This window comes from Chelonia mydas, chromosome 1 (genome assembly GCF_015237465.2).
Source record: "Chelonia mydas isolate rCheMyd1 chromosome 1, rCheMyd1.pri.v2, whole genome shotgun sequence".
Taxonomy (NCBI): domain Eukaryota; kingdom Metazoa; phylum Chordata; order Testudines; family Cheloniidae; genus Chelonia; species Chelonia mydas.
This window is the reverse complement of record NC_057849.1, coordinates 154,577,628-154,603,386: the sequence shown is the minus strand read 5'-3', so window position 1 is coordinate 154,603,386 and position 25,759 is coordinate 154,577,628. Positions and strand designations below refer to the sequence as shown.

The 25,759-nt window shown below is 43.8% G+C and overlaps 1 protein-coding gene across 8 annotated transcripts in view; it reads right to left on the bottom strand.

Moving 5' to 3' along the window:
- Window positions 1-25,759, bottom strand: part of LOC102932224 (cystathionine beta-synthase) — a 49,381-nt gene that overhangs the window by 10,402 nt on the left and 13,220 nt on the right. For 5 of the 8 annotated variants that reach the window (XM_037903166.2, XM_043538126.1, XM_043538129.1 and 2 more), the window contains exons 3-14: window positions 20,306-20,513; window positions 17,114-17,220; window positions 15,811-15,945; window positions 11,475-11,554; window positions 8,722-8,856; window positions 6,957-7,026; window positions 5,105-5,196; window positions 4,076-4,201; window positions 3,351-3,435; window positions 3,021-3,126; window positions 2,157-2,234; window positions 686-820 (exon numbers count right to left, since the gene is read on the bottom strand). In XM_037903166.2, coding sequence (XP_037759094.1) covers window positions 686-820; window positions 2,157-2,234; window positions 3,021-3,126; window positions 3,351-3,435; window positions 4,076-4,201; window positions 5,105-5,196; window positions 6,957-7,026; window positions 8,722-8,856; window positions 11,475-11,554; window positions 15,811-15,945; window positions 17,114-17,220; window positions 20,306-20,508 — 1,352 coding nt within the window. In that variant the 5' untranslated portion in view covers window positions 20,509-20,513. Of the gene's footprint in view, window positions 1-685; window positions 821-2,156; window positions 2,235-3,020; window positions 3,127-3,350; window positions 3,436-4,075; window positions 4,202-5,104; window positions 5,197-6,956; window positions 7,027-8,721; window positions 8,857-11,474; window positions 11,555-15,810; window positions 15,946-17,113; window positions 17,221-20,305; window positions 20,515-25,759 lie in introns of all 8 variants that reach the window. The other 3 variants (XM_037903173.2, XM_043538128.1, XM_043538127.1) reach the window with 2 other exon arrangements.

Sequence of the window (25,759 nt, the reverse complement as noted above, 5' to 3'; positions counted from 1 at the left end):
ACCATGATTGCATGCAGTTTAAGTGAACCTGCAGATTTAAATAGTCTCTGCCGGCCTCCATAAGAAACCTGAGACAAGGCTAAGGTCACCACTAGCCCACTAAAGATCAGCATTCAGCTTTCTGCCATTGAGCAGGCTCACGAATGGAGGGTGAGGGAATGAAGATGTTGGATGTGGCCTCAAGGACTGAGATTTTTAAAATTTCTTTAGGCCCAGGTTAGCGACCACTTTCCAGTTTTCATTGCAGCAAAATGCCATGAAGAATCTACGGAGAACACCCAATCCTGCAAAGGTGGTGGTTCGCCCTCCGTTTTATTAAATGAGAGGTTTCGCTTTGATCTATTCCTCACCAGGAGTCCACAGCGATCCCCCAGACAAAAATGGAGGGACTTCTTCATTATAGACAGAGACATTTCAAATATAAGGTCATGGTATCTAGAGACCTATTAGGCCAAGAGCAGGTTAGTCCTGACAGGACAGCATTTTAAATCTGAAAGCTGTGTGGTATGTAATATGACATTTCTGAACTCTTGCTGACCCTGCAGGAGATGCTGGAGAATTAAATGACAGAAGACACACTTCTCATTTACTGTGTGTAAACAATAAATAAGAAATAGAAACTTGACTTACAGGTTTGTTTTGGAGGGGGGCGGGAAGGGAGGAAGATATTGATATCTGAACATACCCACATTCATCAACAACTGGTGCCTGGTCAAATCCCTTCTCTCGGAGGATTTCAATGGTCTTTTCACAGGTGACACCCGGAAGCACTGTCAGGGGAGCAGAGAGACTTAATTCCTGAACTTTGAGGTGCCACCACCTGCGGACAAAACATAGTTTTTACAGCAACTCGTCTGATCATTCTGAAACTGCCATGCCCTAAAATACCTTACAGGATTTCCCCTCACTACCAGCAGAAAGGCTCACTTGGGTCTTCAGGACTCAGGAAGGGAAATAATTACAACCGTGTCCCTTTTCCATCTTATTTGATTCCTATCCTTGCATGGCAAATGGCCAGCAGAGATTACAGATACCTCCAGTTGGTTATTTGGATCTTGATTTACAAAAAAGGAAAAGAACATTTTAATGGACTTGACGCCATTTAGTGAGACACCTAGATAGTTTGTGGAGCCATGTGCTCTTATCAGCATTACCCTCAACCTCCATTTCATCCAACTGTCTGGTACAACCACGGGTTGCATCTTGGCTCAAAACTAAACATCCATCATTTGTCATACAGTAATGTCAAGAGGCCCCAGCCAAGATCAGAGGCCTACTGTACATGGCACTGTACACACACATAGTAGACAGTCCCTGCCCCAAACTGCTAACCATCTAAATAACTGTAAAAACAGAATGCGTCTCTTATTCTGTTAGTACAGCATGTACCACAGCAGAGTTCGAATCCTACCTGGGGCTTCTGGGCATTACAATACAAATAAAGACCTTAGAAGGTATTTTTCCAGTTTGCTCACTCTGGATCCAGTCAGTGTTCTCTGTACAGACTGTTTGCAAACTTTCCCCCTCATGTTTGTATGTGGGTCTTCCAGCAGCAACAGGAGACACAGGCAGGGATTTGTTTAAAGATGGAAAACCATGAAGTCTAGCATGGGCCTTAGGGAAGTTAAGTACCCCAAAACTTCTTTTAACATTTTTGATACTGATTAGATGTCAAGCTGACAATGTCCATTTCACTGTACTTGACAAAGGATTATTATTTATGTTCCTGCAGTGCCTAGGAGTGCTAGTCATGGACCAGGGCCCCACTGTATGAGGTGCTGCACAAACAAAAGAAAAAGACAGTTCCCTGCCCCCCAAAAGCATATATGCATCTCAACCTGCCTAATGAATAGTAGATGACACCATAAACATCAATGAGGCATTAAAACATCAAGAATAACTGGGCTGGGGGAAGAGTTTAAAAAGTTTTCATTCCTTTAAGAACTGAAGTTGTCATCAAGTCAAAAGAATCTAATCTTTCTCAAAGTGAATAACTAAAAATATTTCTACTGATTTAAGTAGCCATCACCATATCCCCAAATGTACAGAGGATCAATTCAAACAGACAAGGAAACATGGCAAGCTACAGTGCAATTTAACGTCGCCCACCCCATTGCAATAGGCTCACAAAACTCAAATGAACAGGACTGCCTTACCAAGGTTTGTTAATAATGTCATCTTCTTCTTTCATGAACCCTTTCTGGGTCATCCATTTGTCATTCAAAAACTTGGACCTGGAAACCATCAAGAAAGCAAAGAAGTCATGAGCTCCCCCACAGGTTACACTGATGTTGATAGTACATACAATGGCACGTAGTTACGTCCCCAGCACAGATAGGGGTATAGTTACAAACATATAATAGCACTGAGTCAGTCAGTCTTTATGGCAAAGGGATATGTGAGTAGAATATTTGTAAAAAGAAAAAAGGAAATGGCACAACCAAATAATGAGATCACTTGTAATGGAGTAGAAGTGCTGGAAGGTATTAAATACATTTACAGTTTTGTGCTCCCATGCTACAAAATGGGGAACTGAACAGTGTCACAGAGTAAAGCTGTATTTTAAGTGTGGGGTCAAGTGAATTTAACCACAGGACTTAGAGCAAGTGTAAAACTGTGTGTCCCCCTCCCCACCCCACCTCACCCCGCACCATCCTGGCATGTGTTGTTACTACAGTAGTGTTCTCTTCAATTCATAGCACAAGGCAGAGATAGTAGAGGACAATCATTCCTTGAAAAGTTCCAGAAGAGATCCCATTTAAAATGGTTAAAGAAACTCAGGACTCAAACTTTTCCAAAGTGACCAATGATTTTTGGATGCCCAATCTGAGATACACTAAAGGCGCCAGATTTTCGCTGAGTTCCCACCTTCTGTAAATCAGGCTCCTGCCGGAGGCCTCAAGTTGGGAACCAAAAACCAGTAGATGCTGTGGAAAAGCTTGGCTAAACTCTGTATGAATGCCCCACCCTCTGTGAAGGCAGCAGGCACAAAGCAGAAAGAGAACAGGGCAGTTTCTTACATGTAGTTCCTGACAGAGTCGGGCAAGATGACAACACAGCGCTGACCCTCCGTCAAATCCTTGGCAGCCTTCACAGCAATGGACATTGCACTGCCGGAGCTGCCACCTGTCAACACCCAGAGCACACAGTCAAGACCACGACACGTGGAAGCCACTTGTGGAACAGGAGGATAGGATCAGAGCAAGGTGTTCGAGCTAAGGGCTAGAGAAGAGAACTCTGGAGCCCTAATCCCAACACTGACAAAGGTTTCCCTTTGACAGGTTAAGCGATTTACACAATGCCGCGATCTAATTCACAGGAAACTTTGGAGGATTAGTACCAGCTCTTACCGCACAATAATCCTTCCTCTCTGATTAACATGCGGGCCAAAGCAAAAGACTCCTCATCGTTGCTCTTGTACCACTTGTCCACCACCTAAAATAGTGCAGGGGACAGGAGACAAAAGACATAGCTGATGTTATCCCCCTTTCAGGAGATGCTGTTCAGCTGCTTCAAATTATAGACTTACAACTGCCTTCACATCTCGCAACTGCCTTTTTTTTTTTTTTTTTTTTTTGGGGGGGGGGGTTAATTAAGACTACAGTGGTATTAGTGGTGTTCCCCATACTAGTAGAAAGTACTTTGCCTTTTAAATAAAATGACTGTGGGAAAAGCTACAAGGAGAACTGGCCACTCTCCTCCATTCCCAGCTGACTTGCCAGGAAAGTGAGTCCTACCTGGCACCTGATGTCATTGGACTAGAGATCAAGCTGAGGGTTGGGGTTTTTTTGGTTTTATTTAAAGGGATTGTTCCGGGAAAAAGCTATCTGTGCAGTGTGTTTTCACACAGTATTATGAAAGAGCAAGAGAAATGTGTCCAGCTCAGAAGTTCACCTGAGGCTGCTTTACCTGCTGGGATACAGTGGGAAGAGGATTTCGTTGTGCCTCCTAACCCCTCTAATCTCAAAGAAACACTCTCTGTGTGCCTCACAGTAGCTGCCACGCTATTTCGAATTTCCTCCCCCTCCCCTCAGAGCAGAAGGCAAGGAGTGGTTAATTGAGGAGCTTGACTTACCGATCTGTCCAGCACGGTAGGGACAAAATCATATCCAATCCCCTCCACCTCATATGTCGTCTTGTCAGTCTTATTCAGTTCTTCAGGCTCAGCAAGAATGGAGCCCAGGGGATCAACGCCAATAATCTGGAGAAGGGGATTTCAGATTTGGCTACTGTTACACTGTTTTTTCGACACATAGCCATTAAATCAAAGTGTTATGTTAGGACTGTTACCTCACAAAACTGTCAAGCCATCCATACAGATACAGGCCGTGGTCATTGAAATAAGACTTTTTCCCCCCAGTCTGTCCTTTGGCAAGTCCCCTTCTGCAAACGGTCTTGTTGCTCCTACCCTTCAGCAACTCATCCTACTTGGTCAGGATGTGGGACATTGTAGGGGAAAGGCACAGCTCATTCTGTGCAGATTTTGTTTAGCTCAATGGAAGGTGTTTGCCCTGATCCCACTCAGAAGTCAGATCTCGTTACCATTTTGTACCAGGAACAAGCAGAAAGTCTTCTCAGTGTAACAAGGCACTAGTGTTAAAACCTAGTGTCTTGTTTCCATCAGAAAATGGAAAGCAGGCACCAAGAGTCATAAGGTAACAGAGACAGGAACGATACGTTCCTACTGAGGGACACACAGATTTGCATGTCATGGGACAAGTTTCATTTGGCCAGAAATTCAGTGATCCTAAAGAATTACCCCTTGTAAAGTCAGTGAAGAGAAAGTGCAAACATCTTTTGGATACAAACAGGTGTCCAAAATATACATAGTAGGGAGAACAACATTTTTCAAAATGGGCCATATGGAATTTGTGGTTTAATTTTCAGAATCAAACCCTGACTTGGGTCACAAGTGAAAAGAGAAGGAGATGGCTTCCTATGCTTTTTGTGAACAACTCAAAACTGCCACCCAAGCAGATGTGTCGCAGGTAGGGATTACAGTGCACCAGCAAAGATCAGAAAAATGGAACTTAGTCCCACAAGGAACTTGGCAAGACACTTACAGCTAGAAATAGTTACCAAGATGCTTTAGTTTGCCACTTACTTTGCAATCTGGGCATTTCTCTTTCAGCTTTCTTGCAACGCCAGTGATGGTGCCTCCTGTGCCAGCTCCAACCACCAGCATGTCTATTTTTCCTATTTTAAGTGCAAGGAATCAAATACCACCTTGAAAACATCCATTGGCATTATAGATAAAAATCCTATTGCAGACCAGGAACGCACAAGATGCATTACTACCTCCAAGGAAAGCGCAGTTACCCTCAGAAAGGTGATAATTTACAGTAGCCTTTTACCTCACAGTAGGTGTATTCAGAGACCTAACTTCAGACCTTGTTCCCCCTTCTCCCCCTCGTTTAGTCCAACGGGGCCCAGCTTTGTGACAGCCTTTTGGGCATGCTGCAACACTCATGTTTTCAACGCTTGGAGAAGGGCTGAGGGGTGTATGTATCGTATTTGCCATCTGTGGATTTGTTTTATTATGTTTGGTGGTAGATGTTGATCTGTCATTATTCTAGCTCTTTTTGTGCATTAATAGAACAATCAGGACTTGGCCAACAATTATTTTATCTGATTGTCTTTTATTTCTGGTAATATATCATTTAAAGAGCACTTCACTATCTTCCGGGCACTTATATAAAAAGTGATGCTTACAAATCAAAAACATCCCAAGAAATAGGGCCTGATTCTGATCTCACATGGGTGAGATTTCATTGACTGAAGCAATGACATCGGACTTACACCTTTGACAGTGAGATTCGAATAAGGCCCATTGACTTTACAAGATGGATTGAGAGTCAAGATGAGTTCTGAAATCAGAATGCGTCTTCAGTGATAGTAAAACCACCTTTGCACTTGTAAATGGAGGAAGTCTGACATGGAAAGCATGTACAGACAAACAAAAACTCATTATATAACTCAGACTATAACTGCACTTTACATGCAGGTCATTGTCACTATCAAAATCTAATATAGGGCTTTGTTACTTTAAATACAGAAATCCCATTGAGAGGCTAAACGTGAGGTTTTATGGCACAGACCAAGAAACCTGATTTGCAAGCTCCCTCTGCTGGCTCCAAACACAACTTACTGGTAAGTCTGAATACAACTGTGCCATGATAAAATCATGCATAATTCCTGGCACTGTCACAGTGGAAAATAAATAATTTCACGCTCAGGTCATGGTAACCTTGTGGACCCTGTGGGTGCGCACTGACAGTTTGTTAGTTCATTTTGATTTAGTCCTCTTGGAAATGGGACTAGATCCAAGTGAACTAACGTACTGTTAACGCACGGAAACAGGGTCCACATAAATGGCAAAATTCCTGGTTCCGTGACAGTGGTGATCGTTGTGACATAATCATAACCTTACGAAAAAGCTTGGTTCCTAACCCATGCGTATTCCTGAGGGCACCATCAACTGAGGAAAGTCTTGTGATAGGGTAAGTGGACCTTACACAGAGTTCTAATATTAAACTAAATTAAATTTAAATTAAAAATAAATTAAAAAAGATAAACCAAAACCCACATGCACAATTTAGACTGAGAACTAAGAGCCAAGCCTTTTTAAAAAGCAATTCCCATTCATGAACACTCAAACGCCCTAGGTCTTCAACTCCTCTGAGCTATGCAGACTTCTTTATCTAGGGGTCATCACTTTGCCTGGCCGGTCACAGTCATAGAAAGGTAAAAGCAAAAGTTTGTTTTTTTTTAAATCCCATACTTCTAACTAGAAGTGTGTCTCATTTGAATTTCGTAAACTTTACATAAACTATCTCAGAGCCTATGCAATTCTATACCCCTGAAAGCCTTGATCTGCTTTCCACAGGGGTATGTGATTAAAACAAGAGCACTCCAGAGGTTAATTCAGAAGAGTGCTAGCAGAAGGATTAGCATACCTTCACACTGCTGCAGGATCTCCTCAGCTGTAGTGTCATAGTGTGCCAAGGGGTTACTGGCGTTGCGGTACTACATTGAAATACAATGGAAAACATATGAAACCATGGAAACAGCTCATAAAAATCACAGTCTGAGGAGCAGGTCAAAAAATGGCCAGTGTTGTTCAAGCCTCACAATGACACTATAGGCTCCCACCAGTTTCTAAATTGTTCAGCCATTTACCAATACTTTCTACCTTGGCCTGGAAGAGATTCCTGCAACTGCCCCAATTAAAGTAAGTGGTATTTTTGTGTCAAGGTACTTCTAAGGTCCCAACATCCCTGAAGGCCAAGGGCAATCTCCTTGTGGGATTATGTTCTGTAGAAGTTTGAACTTTGTATAACTCGGATGCACAGAATTGCCAACCTAGCAGATAACAGTACCTTGGTCTTTCTGTAACCTATGTTAACATAGGGTGGTTCTTTCAGGGTGGATAAAAATAGATAATTTAAATTATGTGTATATTTTTATTTAAAATCAGATTTAAATTAAATCTTTTTTTAAAAAATATAAGCATCTGAAATTATGGCAACCTATGTTAAGGCCTAAACTTACTATAATTATCGGTATCACTTAAATTAAATTAGAAATATAATATTGAGCAGCATATGGTTGCTGCCAAAGTTTTAGAGAAAGTCAAACCACTGAACTAGTGGAAGTCACTTGGCAAGCACCAGAAAACAGAGTTTGAAATGCTAAATCAGCTTTTGATAGCAATAGCCTCTTCTGCAGGTACAAAGAGTATTTTCTTCATTTCAGTTTATTCAGCTACTTCAGTTCACTGACTAATTCCTTTAAAGTTGAGAAACTGACTCAGAGCTGAAAAGGCAGAAAAGTGTGTTTTTCTCTTCTGATCAATGAATAAAAACTAGGTGTGAGAAGATGAGATTTACTACTTCTAAAATCTTCAGGGATATGGTGAACAGAAACAATCAGTTCAATTCACTAACTACAGATACTTCCCTTGTTTAATAAATCAGTTAGTTGTAAATGCAAACCATATTTTACAATTTTTCTTCTGTATCCAGCACATTTTAAGGCAGTTTTATTTAACTAATAAAAACAATTAAGTGCTATTTTGCACATTTTAAATTCAATTCCAGTTTCCATCCAAATAGAGCTTGACACAAATCACAGGTATAAAAGTTAATCTAGTAAATAAGAAATGCATCGTTCTGTAACATAATAAAATGTAAAAATTAAGCATCTGAAAGTACCGTATGTTAAGCTATGCATAATTATTAAGCAATTATAGTATATTTTCCTGGCTAGCAAAAAGTCCCAAGTTTAGTGCAAAAGCTATATTTAATTGTAAACCAACATTTTAATGGCTACCAATTTTTCTTCAGGAAATGAACTCAAAAGTACAACTACAAAACAAGATTCAAACAAATTATTTAAACCAGTATTTCTGGTTTGCTGATTTAAATCATGATTAAAACTGTTGATTTAAATTGCTTCAATTTGAAAAGCCAGTTCACCCTGGGCTTTGTGTGTCACTCTAGTGGCTAAGGCACATTTAGACATTTGCGATCTGCTACTTTTGCTGAGCTAAAGAACCTGGTCAGGCAACAGCAATTCACACTTTTAGATCCAGAGATCCCAGGTTCAAACTACATATACCCCCATCCAGGGCTGTTACTCTTATCTGTGGAGTGCAGGAAAAGGAGATTACCAATATTTCTCTCTATCCCACACATGCACCTCAGTTGTTCAGGACCTTACCTGGTCTAGGATATGGGAATTGGGGATTTCATTTTTCAGTCGCCATGCTACTCCCACATGAGATTCAGGTGAGTCAAACCTGGCAGTAGTTGGGGTCCTCACAATCTCAGCGCCAAGAGCTCTCAGAACATCCACCTGAATCAAACAGTCAGTCAAAAATCTCCATAGGTACAGAGACCCTACTGGTATACCAGAGGATGGGGAAAAAAAAAGCTGACTATAAACTTACATAAACAAGAGTGTGCAACTCTTTCATACCCACTGCTTAAAGTCTGTATCAATTCAATTCCCAGAGGCAAAGTGTTTCAGAACAGATGCCCCACACAGGTTAAACGCTGTCCCTTCTGCCTTGGTTTTTTAAATATCTTGTGGCCTGAAATTTATGATTTGCCTACAAGGATGCACATTTGTCACTAGTATGTAACCTGCATTTTCACCTCAACCTAGTTGAAGATTTCCCCCCACCCCCGCAAAATCTAATCAATTCTGCTGGTGGAATTACAGAGCTAAAATAATTCTTATCAACGTGGCCAAGCAACACTGTCCCCTTCCCACAACTCGTGTTTTGAAAGCTACATGATGGATTTGACCTGAAAATGTAACATTCAATGGCAAATAAGAAAGCAGCATTTGGCTACAGTCCGCTTGTCTGGAGTATGAATTGAGGACACTCACATTTCTACATACCTTTTTTGAGTGTGTAGTGAGGGGTTACTCAGTGCAAAGTATTAAAAACACGTGAACACCAGCTACTTTACAGTCTAATAAAGACACAGCCAAGATTCCCAGTGCCATAGCCTAGAACCACCATTTTATTTCCAATGATTTGGACAGTGCCTTGCACACTAGGACCCACTCTTGGTTGGCTCACAGATAGCAACATAATAAAAATGTTAGAAATAAGTATTAAGTGCAGTGATTTCAACATACTATGCAGTAGACCTCCACTTAGACAGCAAGGTGGTAGATCCCTTAACAGACTTCTCCTTATGTTTGCAGTCATACCACGAGAAGTGTGATCTTTTGAAAAAGTCATTAGCTAAGGAGGGTTGGGTGTAGTCAGTGTTTAAGCAACAGGCCTCCAGGGCAAATCCAGGTGCTGCAGGATGTGGTGTGGGCAATTCAGCACATAATACTCTGCCTTTCATGTCAGAACTTTGCCCATGTGCCAGCAGAGTACCAGAGGGCACCTCTCCTATCGTTTCAAAGGACATTGAAAACAGAGGTCCTAATCATTTGTGGTCATTAAAAATCTCATGTCGTTTTCGTCAAGATTAGTGATGTTAGTTCCAATGGCCTCGCTTAGTTCCACTCCAGTTTTGCCTTCCAACAGTTACTGTAGTTTTAGCTGGGCCAAATTTTTTTCTTCACTTATTCTTGACTATTGTAAAATATAGGCAGATTTTAAGCTACTTACACCATCCCCAACCCTCAAGAGGGCTGAATTAGAACAATGGGGAAAGCAGTTCTTATCTGTGAAGTTGGTTGAGCACTTTGGGATCTCTGTGTGAAAGGCAGTATCTAAATATATCAGTTGTAATGTTCAGGTACCTCTTCTGGCTACATGGTGGTTTTGTACCCCTAGGCCTGCCTGGGCTCAACAGCTGCAAAGATTTCACACCCCCAAGACTTGGGAACGGAAGATTCTTAAAACAGCTGTGCCGATGCATAACTCGCTGCCTCTGCACAGGAGGGCCCTAGTGCTCCTTGGTTCAAAGAGTGAAAGGCAGGCTGTAAAAACAAAAATAAAAAAATCCACCAAGAAGCCTGTGCATAGTGCCTATAGCTTAATCATGAATACTCAGCATTGTTTTCTCTGCCATCCAGCCTAGCACTGGTGTAAGGGAACTATCTGGACCAATATCATCTTATTCCCATGGCAAAGTTATGTGCTGCTCTGAATTGTCTCTTCCAACTTAACTGGATACCCAAAAATTGAAATCAGAAGAGCAGAGGCTCGATCCCGCCATCCTTACTCAGGCCAACCTCCCTCTGACTTCAGTGGGAGTTTTACCCAAGTGAGCGATGCAGGATTGGGATCAAGCGCAGCAAGGCTGAAGTCATGAAGGCTAGAATTTTTTTCTTTCCACTACTGTTACAATGAAGGATTCCATATTGATCTGTTCCCCTTTGTCATTAAAGCTTCCTCAGCACATATGGATCCAAATTTCCTTAAGCTGAGGAAAGAACATTTTTGCTTTTTAGCCACTTGCCATCACTTCCCACGGTGTAACCTGAAACGATACACTGCAATGTAGCACCCTCTCTCGGGTCTCACCACTGTACATAGAACATGATGTTAAAGCATCCAGTTCTTCAGCTGTCTTCATTGGCTTCCCTCAGACCCTCCATTCAATGATAGTCTTTTCTTAGATTAAGTATCACTTCAATTTTCTGCTCGCATCTCAAGTCCTTCTTGTCACTGACACGAATACTTTAAAAATTCCTGCGCTCAGGGGTGCTACTGCTACCGGCAGCTTCACCTCTATAATTTCTGCCTTTTTGCTTTGCGACTGGCTTACCAATATTCCCCTTCAACATTGACAGCAACCCCCTCTGCCCTTCCCCCACCTCAAGAAGTTTATACATATACTCTGACCAATTATTTAAAAATATCTGACACATGGTAAATTGGTTTGCAGTGCCTCAGTATCCAATTTCACAGCCAAAAAGATGGCATCCTCCTCTCATCAGGATCTGAACATATTCAGACAAATTTATTTTTAATTATTGGCAATACAAGTAGTTCTGACCTTCTCCATGCTCATTTTCTCTGGCATCACAATGATGCAGCGGTAGCCTTTCACTGCAGCAGCCAGGGCCAGCCCAATTCCTGAAAGTGGGGAAATACAGAGTATGTTGTAAGAGAAACAAAACCACAATGGTAGCTTCTGCACGTCCCAGTTTTAAGAGCTTTTCTCCCCAGGCTTGAATGGGGTATCCCTGCAGAGACTAAAAAGGAAAAGGTTGCTACTCTCCAAGATAGTTGGAGAGCAGGACTGTCTGCTTTAAAAGCACCATTTGGCTCAATCCCAGACCAGAGCCATCAACAAGGTGAGCAAAGACTGGGAAATTTGCAAGTTCGTGTCACTGGGTTTCCCAGCCTAGTTTTTCCCTCTGCCCCACCTCTGCCCGTGTGTTACAGATGTAGTTTGGGAGTGAATAGAATTTCATAGATTAAAGCCAGAAGGGACCATTGAAATAATCTAGTCCAACCTCCTGCATAACACAGGCTGCAGAACCTCACTCAATTTCTATATCAAGCCCATAACTTCTGTTAGAATTATCCTCACTTAACAATTTGCATCTTTTTTTCTAGGCTGAATTTGTCTAGCTTCAGCTTTCTATTATTGGACCTTGTTATGCCTCCACCTGCTCGATTAAAGATCTGTTCACGGATCTCTTCCCCAGGTGGGTACTTGTAGACTGGGATGAAGTCAACTCTCAATCTTCTCTTGGATAAAAGAAGCTCAACCTGATAGTTTCTCTCTCTCTCACCTTAAGGCATGTTTTCCAGTCCTTGAATCATTTCCTTTAGCTCTCTTCTGAACCCTTTCCAATGTATCAGCTAGGGCTGGCCAGAAAATTAGAAATCCATTTCATGAACATCAAGGTTTTGGAATTTGTTTTCATTCCGTAGCAGAGCAAAACGGAGACCTTTTGAATTCCCCACCCCCTCCCGCTCCATTTAAAAGAGCCACCTCACAATAACCAATTGCCCAGTGGTGAGAGCACTCGCCTGGGAAGTCTTCTTGCTCTCTTATGTCAGAACTGTTCCACCTCATATAAATAATTAAATATGTATTGTGTCAGAAAGAGCCTGGTGGTTAGAACCCTTGCCTAGGATGTGGGAGATCCAGGTTCGAGTCCCTACTCTGAACCAGTAGCCATTAGGTATTCTGGGGTGGGTTTCTCTACGGAAGTTTTGTTGAGACATACACTTCAAAAAAAAGTTTGGTTTTGATAAATCAGTTTTCTAATGAAAAAATATTTCTTTGAAAAATTCCCAATCACCTCATCAACATTCATTCTGAAATGATGATACCAGAACAGGACACTGTATTCCAACCATGGCCTCACTAATTCCCGATACAGAGGTAAAACCTGACCAACACTGACAATCAGAAAGACATTCTAAACCCCAAACTCAATTACCCTATACTTTTAGGAGATTAACATGAAAGTGCTGCAAATGTCAAACTAAGGAGCCAGCTGCAGGGGAGGAGAAATCCTATGCCCTTCTTAGAGAAATTAGCTTAGTAGCTATGGGCAGAGGCCAGGAGTGACCGGCAATTCCCTGTGCTGGTGTGACCCAAGAACCCTTTTGATGCCAACTGGCAATGAGGTGCAGGGGGTTTACCCTGATTCTGGGATGTACATTCTGGTTCACCAAAGAATGTCATGTGAGGTCTCAAATGAAAGTTGCCGTCACACTGGTCACAAATATCACTGTGAAAAGCATGGACAGATACTATGTAATGAGTTATGTATGCATACTGAAAATATGCTCTTAAAGTCTGTATCAAGGCTGGCAAAAAGCTGGTTTTCTGTCAGACAGGAGATGTCTCTCCGTCTGTCTATTCGCACATAAATGGAGTATGGTCTCATTCACAACACCAGTCAGATCTATCACCCTATCACCAGTCAGAACTGAATGCAAAGGAAGGATTGTAAAAAAGAACTAACAGGAAGAGAAACAGAGCAGAGGCAGAGAAACTTATCTGGAGGTGCATAACAAGGGTTTACTTGGGTATATATGGGAGGGGGGGGAACTGGAACACCCAGACACTCTTCACTGAGGAAGTAAAAGGACAGCACTTTTGCTTTCTGAAAAAGGGGTTTCAGCCAAGCTTGACTGAAAATGCTGTAGAGGACTCTGGGTAAGATAAACTTCTGTAGACAGGAGGTTAGCCTGTTTAGTCTCTAGAAAGTGTGCTATGATTTTCGTTTATACATAGCCATTCGTTTCCAGTATCCTTACTCAGTATCACTTGAATCCTCTAGACCTGCTATTTCTGTGAGTGGATAAGGGGCTGGATACTACAGGGAATGCTCAGAGAGGGTTTGGGAGTTTGTGTGTGTCCATTGCTACTGGAACAGACAAAGGAAGGCCTGAAGAGGCCTGGAAGGCAGTACTTGTGCTGTCACAGGTTGTTGGTTTCAGAAGCTGATCCACGGTAGACACTGACAAGACTCCCTCACTCTAGAGCAGGTGGTGGTGGTGATGTGCCTCAAAATGCTGGGTACCCCTGGAGAGCATCACAGCTGCCTACTCTAGGCCTTCCAAAATTGCCACCTTTAAATCCGTTACTGAGTTGCAACAGAAAAGCTTCAAAAACAGACTCCAATGACAAACTGCTGAGCTTGAATTAATATGCAAACTAGATACCATTAACTTGGGTTTGAATAGAGACTGGGCGTGGCTGGGTCATTACACATATTGAATCTATTTCCCCATGTTAAGTATCCTCACCTTCTTGTCAACTGTCTAAATGGGCTATCCTGATTATCACTACAAATTTTTTTTTCTCCTGCTGATAATAGCTCATCTTTAATTAATTAGCCTCTTATTCCACCTTTTCATTTTCTGTGTGAGTGTGTGTGTCTCTCTCTCTCTCCTTACTATATGTTCCATTCTATGCATCCAATTAAGTGGTCTGTAGCCCACGAAAGCTTATGCTCAAATAAATTTGTTAGTCTTTAAGGTGCCACAAGTACTCCTGTTCTTTATTCTGATTTAAGAGACATAGTCCTGTTAGTATGACAGAACACAGTGTCAGCTCAGCCAGCAGTGTCATTACAGGTAAGGAGTCAGAGGCATGCAAAATACAGATCCAAACTCACAGGTCTCAAAAGTAGGATTCAGACTGCAGTTCCAGCCTTCAAAGGGTGAGTGCTGAAAACAGAGCTGTATCTAGATAGTCACCCAGTGTTTCCGCGAGGATGTCGTGTGCCTACCAAAGGCTCTAACCTTGAAGCTATTTTTGTTCCTGCTTTCCAGACCTCAATCCAGCTTGCACTGCAGAGCTGTATGAAAGTGACTTGTGCTGAGCTATCAGCAGCTCTTGCAAGCTAAGCACGGTCCACCTGTGTCAGCATTCAGATGGGACACCTCTGAAGAACTGCTAAGTGCCACAGGATGTGGTGCTGGCTAGTCAATAGGTTCACTGCAGAACTGGTGCCTCAGTATAACACTCTGCACTACCTGAAGTCATTCGGAAAACTGCACAGCTAAACACCTCACCACTTGGACGCACATGGCTCTTCCCACAAGCACAACCCAGGATGTCCTGGGCAAATTCCAGCTTTGGGTACTCTTATGTGTTCCAATGGTGTCTACAAGCCGCACTCATGGGCCCAGAGCCCATTCATCCTGCCCCCTGCATCCTCTCTGCAGTTTCAGTTGGATACAAGATTGTAGAATAAAGGTACAAGAGCTAGCAACCCTTGTGCTTCAGAGCAGAAGCCGAAAATGAATTCCAGACTGCTCTCATCAACTATTTGGCTCCCCTCTCAGACACTGAATAACTTGGAGATTACACCTTCCTCTGAAGCATCCAGCATCAGCCACTATCTGAGACAGGATGCTGGACTACTGATCTATTCCTATAGAGTAAAGGGTACAAAAGATGGTCTGGTGGATAGGGTGCTGGACTGACACTTAGTAGTCCTGAGTTTGATTCCCAGCTCAGCCTCATGTGACTTTTGGAAAGTCACTTATAATTTGCTCTGGACAATGGAGAGAGTACTTCCCAGCCTGACGTGGATATAGTGAGGACAACCAAGTCCTCTAATAATTGTGGGGCACTCAGGTACTAACTTCTAAATACAAAAAAGTAAGCAGTTGCCTCTGTAACCTTAACACTAGTTCCCACCCACTCTGACCAGCACCAAGCATCATATTTTCCTTCCTCAGCTGGACCCTGAGCTGGGAGCAGAACTTCTGTGAGGTTCTCTCCTCCTGTCAGGCATTTTCTCTTTTGAATGAGCAGCTCTCTGCTCCAACTCCTCTCCTACAGTTCCATGGAAGCCTTCAGACCATGTTCCCACAGTTGCTTAGCAATCTCACTGTGACCTAGAAATTCCTACCTGTGTTTCCTGATGTTGGCTCAATGATCGTGTCCCCAGGTTGCAAAATCCCAGCTCTTTCCGCATCCTCCACCATCCTCAGGCTGATTCGATCCTTCACGCTCCCCCCAGCATTAAAGTACTCGCACTTTGCCACTGGAAACAGAATAGTCAAACAAATGTATGTGTGTGTGGTTTTTTTTAAAAAGAGGCACTACTGCGTTCACCAGAGGAATTCTGACTCCTTACTTAGGCAGAAATTACCTTAGCTGGAGTGTTTTCGGATCTAATTAAACACCCCCTACCTCCCAACAAGACAAAGGGAGAGGCAGCCCACAGTGCAATGGAGAAGTCAGCACTTCCAGTGTCATTGGCCAATTTGATAAAGTTCTTGGCACATTTCACAGCTGGCCACAGGAACAAGAAGCCCCACACCGTGTCAGTTTCATCTTAACTAGTGGGTCTCTCCTTTTGTCCTCTCTTCTCTGCCTTGTTACATTGAGGCAGAAGATGAGAGAGGATTAAAAAACAATGTGTAGCTCAAATCAGGAGGGGGGAGTGAGGACAGGTTACGGTGCTCTACCAGTACCGGATGGAATTTTTTAAATAGGCCATTCCCTTGCCAATGAAGGATTGTTCCACACTGCATTTTCCACCTCTTGGGAGCTACCTCTAACTGTTAAGAAGTCCACCCTTGAATTTTATCTCATTTCTCCAAGTTTCAGCCCTTTGGACAACAGTAAACAGAATCTCTTAATTGTCTTCTGTGATGATCCCCTCCATGTACTTTTACCCTATTCCCATGTAGCAGTCATTGTTTAGCCAAGCTATGCAGACCGTAGTTTGTTCTTTTAAATCTTCCCTATGCAGTCAGTTGCTTCAACCATTTCATCATTTGCATGCTCTTTGGTGCCTATTCTGCAGCCTCATTCCGAGGGGCCCAGTGGCAACACCGAGAGCTGGTTGAAAGTTTCACTTGAAACGTTTTTGACCAAAAATGGCTTTTTAATCAGAAGGGGAACGTCATCAGAAAATGTCTATTTTTGATGTGTAGCGTGTGTGGTTTGCTTTTTGTTTATGCGCACGAGTGCGGGGGGAAGGGGATGTAGAGGCAATCAAAACACAAACCCAAAAACTGAAGAATTCTCTCTCTTTTTTTGGGCAACACGTTCATTTTTGTCAACTTTTTCCACAGGAATAAAAAGCATTTCCCAACCAGCTCTCGTGAGCACTGTTAAATAGGGTGATCCAGATTTCTGAAGATACACCTCTAACTCAACATCTGAAGATACATCTCTAACTTCTATCTGCAGCAAGTACTCACAGAGTTCACACTTGAGTCCAAAGAACTTTCCGATCCTGTTGATTTGTACCATAGGAGTATCACCAATTTTCCTCAGAATGTTCGGCAGGATGTTTGGAGACTTTGGCCTAATGCACAGACACATCGATTAGTTCTTGGTGGTAACACTGGGAGGTCACATGCTTATTTTGGATGTTCTTTTTAAACATACAGAAGTTCACAACAGAAAGGACTCTCTAAGACAGCAAAACCCTGATCCAAAACTTTTGGAGTAATCAGACATCAGTGAAATGGCGTGGATAGCACAAGGTACATGCATTTACCTCACGTGGTTTCCAAACTTTTTTTCTGGGGACCCAGTTGAAGAAAATTGTTGATGTCCGCGACCCAATGGAGCTGGGGATGAGGGGTTTGGGGTGTGGGAAGGGGCTCTGGGCTGGGACCAGGGATGAGGAGTTTTGGGTGCAGGAGGGGCTGGGGGTGCAGGAGGAAGTCAGGGCCCTGGGCTGGGGGTGCAGGAAAGGGTTCCAGGTTTTGGGGGGGGCTCAGGGCTGGGGCAGGGTATTGGGGTGCGGACTTACCTCTGGCGGCTCCCAGTCAGTGGTGCAGCTGGGGTACAGAGGCAGGCTTCCTGCCAGTCCTGGCACCGTGGACTGCACTGCGCCCCAGAAGCAGCCAGCAGCAGGTCTGGCTCTTAGGCGGAGGCACGCCCCCACCAGTTTGGAGTGCAGAGCCGGTGCTCGGAGCGGGGACAGCACGCAGAGCTTCATGGCCCCCCCTTCAAGGCCCCCCTGCTTAGAAGCCGGACCAGCTGCTGGCTGCTTCTGGGGTGCAGCGCGGTGTCAAAACAGGTAGGCACTTGCCTGCCTTAGCTGGGCAGCACTGCCGCTGGAACTTTTAATATCCCAGTCGGCGGTGCTGACCAGAGCGACCCTGTGCCTGACATGCCGTGACCCAGTACTGGGTTGCAACCCGAAGTTTGAAAAATGGCTGATGTAGTTTATTGTCATCATTACCAACCACTTAATTATTCACTTGATCAGGGCAACTGCTTAATAGGTTACTTAACATGAGCTAACTCTGGGTATGTCTACACTGGCAAGTTTCTGTGCCACAAGTTATACCCCTTTTATTAAAACGCTGGAATTAAACTGCGGTTGCGTGTCCACACTGTGCTCTTTGTGATGCTGGAGCGCATCCACATTAGCAGCTCTTGCAACCGCAAAGACAGCAGTGAATTGTGGTAGCTATCCCACTGTGCAACTGGCCGCAGGGTGCTTTGGGAATGGTTTGCAATGTCTCATGGGGCAGGCACAGCGTCATATGATGCAGGTTTCCCAATCCCATTGTTCCATGGGCATCCTAATACATTGACAGCTGCTTTTCAACTGAAGTGTTGGGGGTGGGAGGCAGAGTGTGTGTGTATAGAGGGAGGGAAGAGAGAGAGTGTGTTTTGCAGGACAGAGTCTCTCAACATGCTGTCTTGTAAGTTCAGACAGCAACAGGAAGCAACCAGTCCTGAGGCGGGGGAAGGGGAAACCCTGACATCAGCCCCTGCCTCCCTCCCTGGGCACTCTCTCTCTCTCTCATAAGCACACCTCTGCCTCTGTGTTCAACTGCACGAGCATTCCATATTAATGGCTTGTGGTGTGTCCCAGAGCAGATGAGCACAGCACACAACAGCTGTCAGAAACGGAGCTTTGAAATGGGAGGGGCACACATCTCCAGGGCAGTCGAGTTCAAACCAATGAGCAGAGCGCGGACACTTGAGGCATTATGGGACAGCTCCGGAGGCCAATTACAGGGCAGAAAGCAATTAAGTGCCCACACTGGCAATAGAGCGCTGGAGCCTCTGCACAAACAGCCTTACGAGGTTTGTTGAGGTGGGTTTTTTTGCAGCGCTGCAACTGAGGAGTTTCTATGCACAGAATTGCAGTGTGTACACATCTGCCGTTTGAGTGCCAAAAGCTGCTTTACTGCAAAGAAACCTGCCCGTGTAGACAAGCCCTCTGTCTAATGCAGCTTCACATCAGCTTCTTTAAGCAAAAGGCTAATGGGAAGGGAATGTTTGTACATTGTTAGCAATGTTCTTTGTTTAGTAGAGTTGGAAAACTTATTAAACATCAAGAACAGGCTGTTCTAGCTTGGAAGGGGTATTGTTAATTTTAAAGAAAGATGAAAAGGAGTTCTCTGCATCTCAAATTAGTAATGAGGGGGAGCAGGGAGGGAATTTATAAGATTTCAGACATTTTCTCCTTCTAGCAGATAGCGGCTACAATAAAAAGCATATTCACTGGCGAGATATACTGGGGGAGGGAGGTAAAGAATGATTCCCAGGTCAAAGGCAAGAGCTACAAAGCTGCGATCCACCGCCTGCCATGCTCTCACCATCTGAAGTAGGTTAGCATAAATTTCAGGCCTTCCAAGGAAAATGAATGCTTCAGTCATCTCTGCTGAGCATGCACATATAATCTCCATCAATGCCATGACTGCTCCAAACCATGGTTTGTCAACAAAAGCAGACTGGAAATAGTCAGACTAGATCAGTGATTTTCAACCAGTCATCCGTGGACCCCCTAGGGGTTTGCAGACTATGTTTAAGGGGTCTGCAAAAGGTTGTCATTACCATAAAACGGTGGTTTTTCAACCTAGGGACCGCAGACTATGTCTAAGATTTCCAAAGGGCCGTACACCTGCATCCGAAATTTTTTAGGGGTCCATAAATGAAAAAAGTTTGAAAACCACTGAACTAGATGATCTAATGTTCCTTTCTGGCTGTACGAATCTATGAAATGCTGAGCACAGATTAATGCTGCAATTACAGGTAGGTGTGACGAAATTCTTGGTGAATTTATTCATTTTTTGCCTGCATTTTTGGGGAGGGAGGGTTAAATAGCACCATTTAGGGAAGATGAAAGTGAATGTGTAAATATGAGAAAGCAAAAAACTGTCAAACACAAAAGATGACCTCTTGACCCCATTAAAGTCAATGGGAGTTTGCCTCTTTTATAACATAAGCTACGTTTAAACATACTGAGCTTGCAACTGTAAATTATAGGTATTGGATACAAAAGTGTCCATATGCAAAATCATGCCAATTTAACTAATACAACTAAAAAAATTCACACCTTTAGTTAAGCCCATGCAGTGCTTTGAAGGGACAAAGTCTTGGTTAACACTGAAAGGCAACAAGGAAAGAAAGGTATCACTTACAAAGTGGGGTGATAATGAGGGGATTCAGAGGGGGGTTTCCCCAGCTCCCAGGTACATTTGCTAGGGGTGTCAGGTCGGATCCACTCTCTCTCCTCACTGATGTTACAGGGCTCCTTCTCCAGCCCTCCGTTCAGCAGGCATTTAGCAGAGAAGTGAGAGCAGGAACTGGTGTCCATCTCTGCTTCTGGAGGAACTGAAGGCATTGTGTCTTTGAAAAGGAAAGAACCCGCCATTGAGACTCACTTTGAGCTTCCTCAGAAGCAAAAGGATTACCTCAAAGCCACTTAACATATGCAGCAGACTACTTTAAACCCTGCTGTGTCATGATGTTACAGATTATTATGAAAGCAACCGAACATAAGAGCAATGTAGGCTTACACAACATACTGCTACTGTCTTGCCTTCATTATGACACACAAAGCTGAAGTCTTCTGGAATCTTCTGCTTTCCCCATTAGAGGAGGGGCTCAGACTCACACTGTTCTAGTATCAAGTTCCAGGCAGACGGCATAGCCTAGCCGTCTAAACATGCAGCTGGAGCCAGGAACTTCTGAGACCTAATAACGGCTCTGCTGCTAACTCTCTATGGTGAGCTTGGGCAAATCACTTAGCATCAGAGGCTTAGGCTATATCTACCCTAGGACGTATGTTGGCAAAACTTATGTCGCTCGGGGGCGTGAACAGCAAACCCCTCTGAGCGACGTAAGTTTTGCTGGGTTAAGCGGCAGTGTGCACAGCATTATGTCAGTGGGAGACCGTCCCCCTCCGACATAACCACTGCCCCTCGTGGAGGTGGTTGTATGTCAATGGGAGAGCTCACTCCCATCAGCACAGAGCAACTACATGAGCGATCTTCCAGCCTTAGTTTCCCTATATATGAAAACAACAACATACAAGGGTCTTTTAAGGGCGGGTACGGGTTTGTGCAGCACCGTGACAACAGTAAGTGTTATGATCCTGGTTCAAGCTATGAAGGGCTGATAACTGAAATGGGAAGTTGGGCTTGGCTTTGGTGCAGCTCTGAGAGCAAAATGTGTGACCACATCCTGTGCTATGACAACGCCGTGAAGACAGACTGGTATTAATTAGAAGTTGCCCACAGTTTACAGCAGGCGGTCTCAAAGATCAAGAGACAAGACTGATCAAGCAGTGGAGTTTCCCCCCAACAAAAAACAAGCCACCACCACTTTCTACCCCAAAGAGCTACCATCTCCCCATCCTAAGCAGATGGCTGGCAGGTATATACCCCCTGGATGATCAGAGAGCAGTGCTGACTGACTCTAGACAGACCTGCATTTATCCTCCTAACCAGATAATGTGGCTATGTTGTAGGCAGAGGAGAAGCGGGTAGGGAATGGTTGTGTTAGAGAGGCAGTTTGTTTCACTTCTAGGCAGGAGAGATCCTCAATGAGTGGGTGAAAGTGAGAGAGAGCTGCCATAGAACTACTGGTCTGGCAAAAACCCAGAAACACCCCTGAAAACTCTCCCTCTGGGGAGGGCAGGGGAGTAGGTATCCGCCCTCTCTGGAGCAAGGCAATGAGGGAAACTAACCTGGACGTGGGGAGAAACTTTAACAAAAGCCACAAAGAAAAATAAAGCCTGGAGCTGAATTGCTTCCAAGACCAAGCTCCACAGGAAAGAGCAGCAGGCTCGCAGGGCCAGTTTTATGAAGGTTTATTTCAGACTAGATTTCCTGTGAGAGTCACTCTCACCAATAGGGAATATGGAGTCAATTCTATGCAGATGGTTAACAGGTCTTATTTTAGGTCATGTGTCTACAAAACCCCCCACAGTGACGTAACTTTTTTGGGTAGGGTAGCATAGCTGAACCCATGTCTTTTCCAAATGCATTTTCATGGGAAGGGACATAAGAAATCCCATTGCTTGAACATATCAATTTTAAAAGGATTATAAACCCACTACATTTGATGGGCATAACAGGTTTGCCTTTTGCTCTGGAAGCTATTTTCTAGAGATATGCTGAAACCAGACCCTCAAACCTCTTTAAAATTTCCGGAGGGTGAAGAGAATCTGAGATCCCAAGTGCCAGATCCAGATTTCTCTGTGTTATGATTTTGGTTCCAGATCAGAATGGCTTGAGAAAGCCATTCCTGTGACACTGCATCTCACAATGGCAGGAATCTCACAACAGCAGCTAATCCTATGAAACTTTGGACCCAGCAAATCTAAACCGTGGCCCTGATTCAGCTTCGAATTTGAACACCATCCTAAACCTAATTTGGATCAAAGCACTCTTCTTCATTTTATCACCATTATTTCCCTCTAGACCCATGCCCAAATCTCTCTGCCCAGGATAAACCTATAAAGATAACATCGGTCAGTGGATTCTAGGGTGTGCATCTGTATTAGGGTATTGAGGATAGAAGGTAAATGATTCAGAAGAATCAATTAGTCAATAAGCTCTTCAGGTTTATTTGTCTTTACTTCATTTGTGCATTAGGCCATAAGGCATTAGCCATCTGCAGTGGCAGAATACTGGCAGCAAGCAAAACAAAAGCTTCGTGGGGCATTCTCTGACGCAGACTCATTTTTCACTTCTACAAAGACAGGCTCAAACCCCAGATAAAGTCACTCGCACATCAGTGACTGGCCAAGATTTTAAAAAGTGACTAGTTAGTTATTTTTTGGTGCCCATCTTGAGACACCTTGAAAGGGCTTGAGATTTTCCGAAGTGCTGAGCGCCCACCTTCGAAAACAGTTCCTTTAAGGGGTCTCAAATTGGCCACCCAAAGCCTATTAGTCACTTAGAAAATTTTGGCCAGTGTGTTTATTGGTGTCAAAACCACTGCAGGCTCTGCTCTGCAGAGGCCCTGGCCTTGGGAGAGAGGGTGATGCGCCTCGACCAGGACCTCACTGGCAGAGCAGTGCAGGAAAGGTTGACAACAGCTATGCCTGGCTTTATCCCCTCACTTTCATGAACACCTCTCAGCATGTGTGAAGTGCAGGCCGACAGGATACGCATCCTGAAACTAAAATATCTGTGCACATGAACACATTTTTTCCAGTCACGAAAAAGATATTCTAATCCTACATTTAGGCCAAATTATGTCCTGACAAACCATAAAGCCCCACTGATTTCAAGGCAGGGCAGAATTTGGCCCTTTCAAAAAATGTAAACCAATTATGCTAGACAAATAGTAGCTGCTATGAGGCACAACACACGCACAGCTGTTCAGATATGCTCTGCTGCATTTATTTTATTTTGTTTACAATTTAAATGGATTTTAGACTTTAACAAGGTTGCCCAATTTTCTGCTGATATTATGCCCAAGATTAAAAGCTCTTCCACTTCATTTCTCAGAAACTCATTGTAACTCTTTGGGACTTTAGCTTAAAATAGAAGCCTCCCAGTTTGCCATGTTCCTAAGCATAGATTTAATCCAAGAGAAATTTGATCCCCCTCCAGGAATCTTATTACTATTCACTATTTGTCAAAGTAAAATCTTTCTCCTGTGCTTCAGAGCACAGGGGTTAAAATATCCCACCATTAAGCCTTCTATACTGGGCATAAGATACTGCAAAACAAAGTGGACAGGACTGTTAAACAGGATTAGTAACAGTTGTGTGGTAGGGATATCAGATAAATCTGTAAATTCTGTTAAACAGCGGTTGAAAGATTCCCAAATATGGGAGAACAAATGAAGCCCTCTTATATTACTGCTTGCCAGGATACTGCCACACTGCCCTTACTGATTGGGTATTGGGGCAGCTGGCTACACCTGTCTCTTCCTCCCCCAGCCCAGCTGCTCAATGCTCACTTGGATCCAGACCAAGTCTATGCACCGAAGGTTGGTTGACTCAAGTTATGTCAGCATACAGCTGCTGACTTGTCTGCCGCTCAGGCACATGGCTGAGCAGTTGCTTGCATCAGAGCTACACCACAAGTGCTTGTGTCAATGTAGAATGTGTTGCACCATGTGTAGGTATCTTAGTAGATCCCATGCTACTTTCCAGCTCAATGCTTTGTGAGATACCAGCAATTCACCCAGGGATCCAGTTCCCACTTTCTCTATCCCATAGATGTTGTGCCTTTTTAAAAACTCCACAGCCCCTCACACCGCTTTTTAGGCTCTACCATATCTCTGGCAGAAGCATGGACCCTGCACAGCTCAGCACAGTTCTCACAAGTGTTGCTAATACAGGAGGTACAATTCACCTGTGTTAGAAATGTCCAAATTATTGTAATTTATTTATGTAGGGTCTTGTTTTTGCAGACAATAATAAAAAGATACAGTTGCGTGTTGGTGCCCCTGGTCCCCACAGATCCACCTGGTCCTCACTGCATCTCCTGGCCCCCGCTGCTTCCCCCTCCCATTGCCCTGAGCTCCCTTCCATAGCCTCACATCCCAGGCTCACCCTGTTCCTGGCCTCTTGACCACAGCACTAGATAAGACCAGCCCCGTGACTGAAGCTAGGAGGAGGGGAAGACCTGAAGCCCACCCCCAGACTCCCATGGTGGAAGCCCGCCCCTGGACACTGCAGGGAGGAGCCACTGATTTGCCCCTCCCCCATCTCTGCCCAGAAGGCGGTCATGGCTGCAGGAAAACCCCCTAGGGCCACATGCAGCCACAGTAGTGTTATGTTGAGACAATGCACTTGAGAAAATGGTCTTCAAAGCCAGCATTTAACAGTCAGCCACAGTAGTGTTATGTTGCTTATAATGTGTGTCTCATGTGTACTTATTTGCTTTTACTTAGTATGGGTGGGTTTTCACCTCCTGCTATGTATTCTGTAATGTGGGGGATAGGCTAAGCAAGATACTGAGTTTCCAAAAATTCAGCAAAGAAACAGGCAACAAAATCAAAGAACAAATAAACACAAGATTAAAAACCTTTTATCAACACTAACTGGGTGAACCGTATTTTAAACCTCCAGTAAAAATAGAATTAAAAAGCAAACATTCATGTCCATGTATGTAAAACCTAATAACGGACTATTTTCACAAGTTTTCACAGCTTGGTGTACGTGTAGCTATTGCTCTCTTTGCTGTCCCCTGTGCTGTGGAGTTGTAGGGGTATGGAGGTACACCATGCTGCCACCTGTGTGTTGGGGTTGTGGGAGCAGTGACCATGGAGTTCTCCAAGGACTGGAAAGACTGCTGAGTTCAGGATCTTTGGACACGAAGGTGAGTAATGCTCTGCAACATTGTTTGTTGCTTGAGTAATCCCATTATATCCTGGTGCATTTTCCAGTGTGCCTCTTGGTCCTTTTGCTTCTCCTGCAATAGTCACTCTCTCCATTCCCAGACCTTTTCCATGGTTATGGGTCCTCTCCAAGTCCTGCATTCACAGTCTGAGGCCATAGAGGATTGAAGAATCTTGCAGAACAGATCCTCCCAGTCCTCTTCTTGCTCCTCCTGTTGAGGGTCAGATGTTCAGCAGGTGCAGAGGGGCAACCCTCAAGGCCCCTGATTAAAACAGACATGCTGTTGATT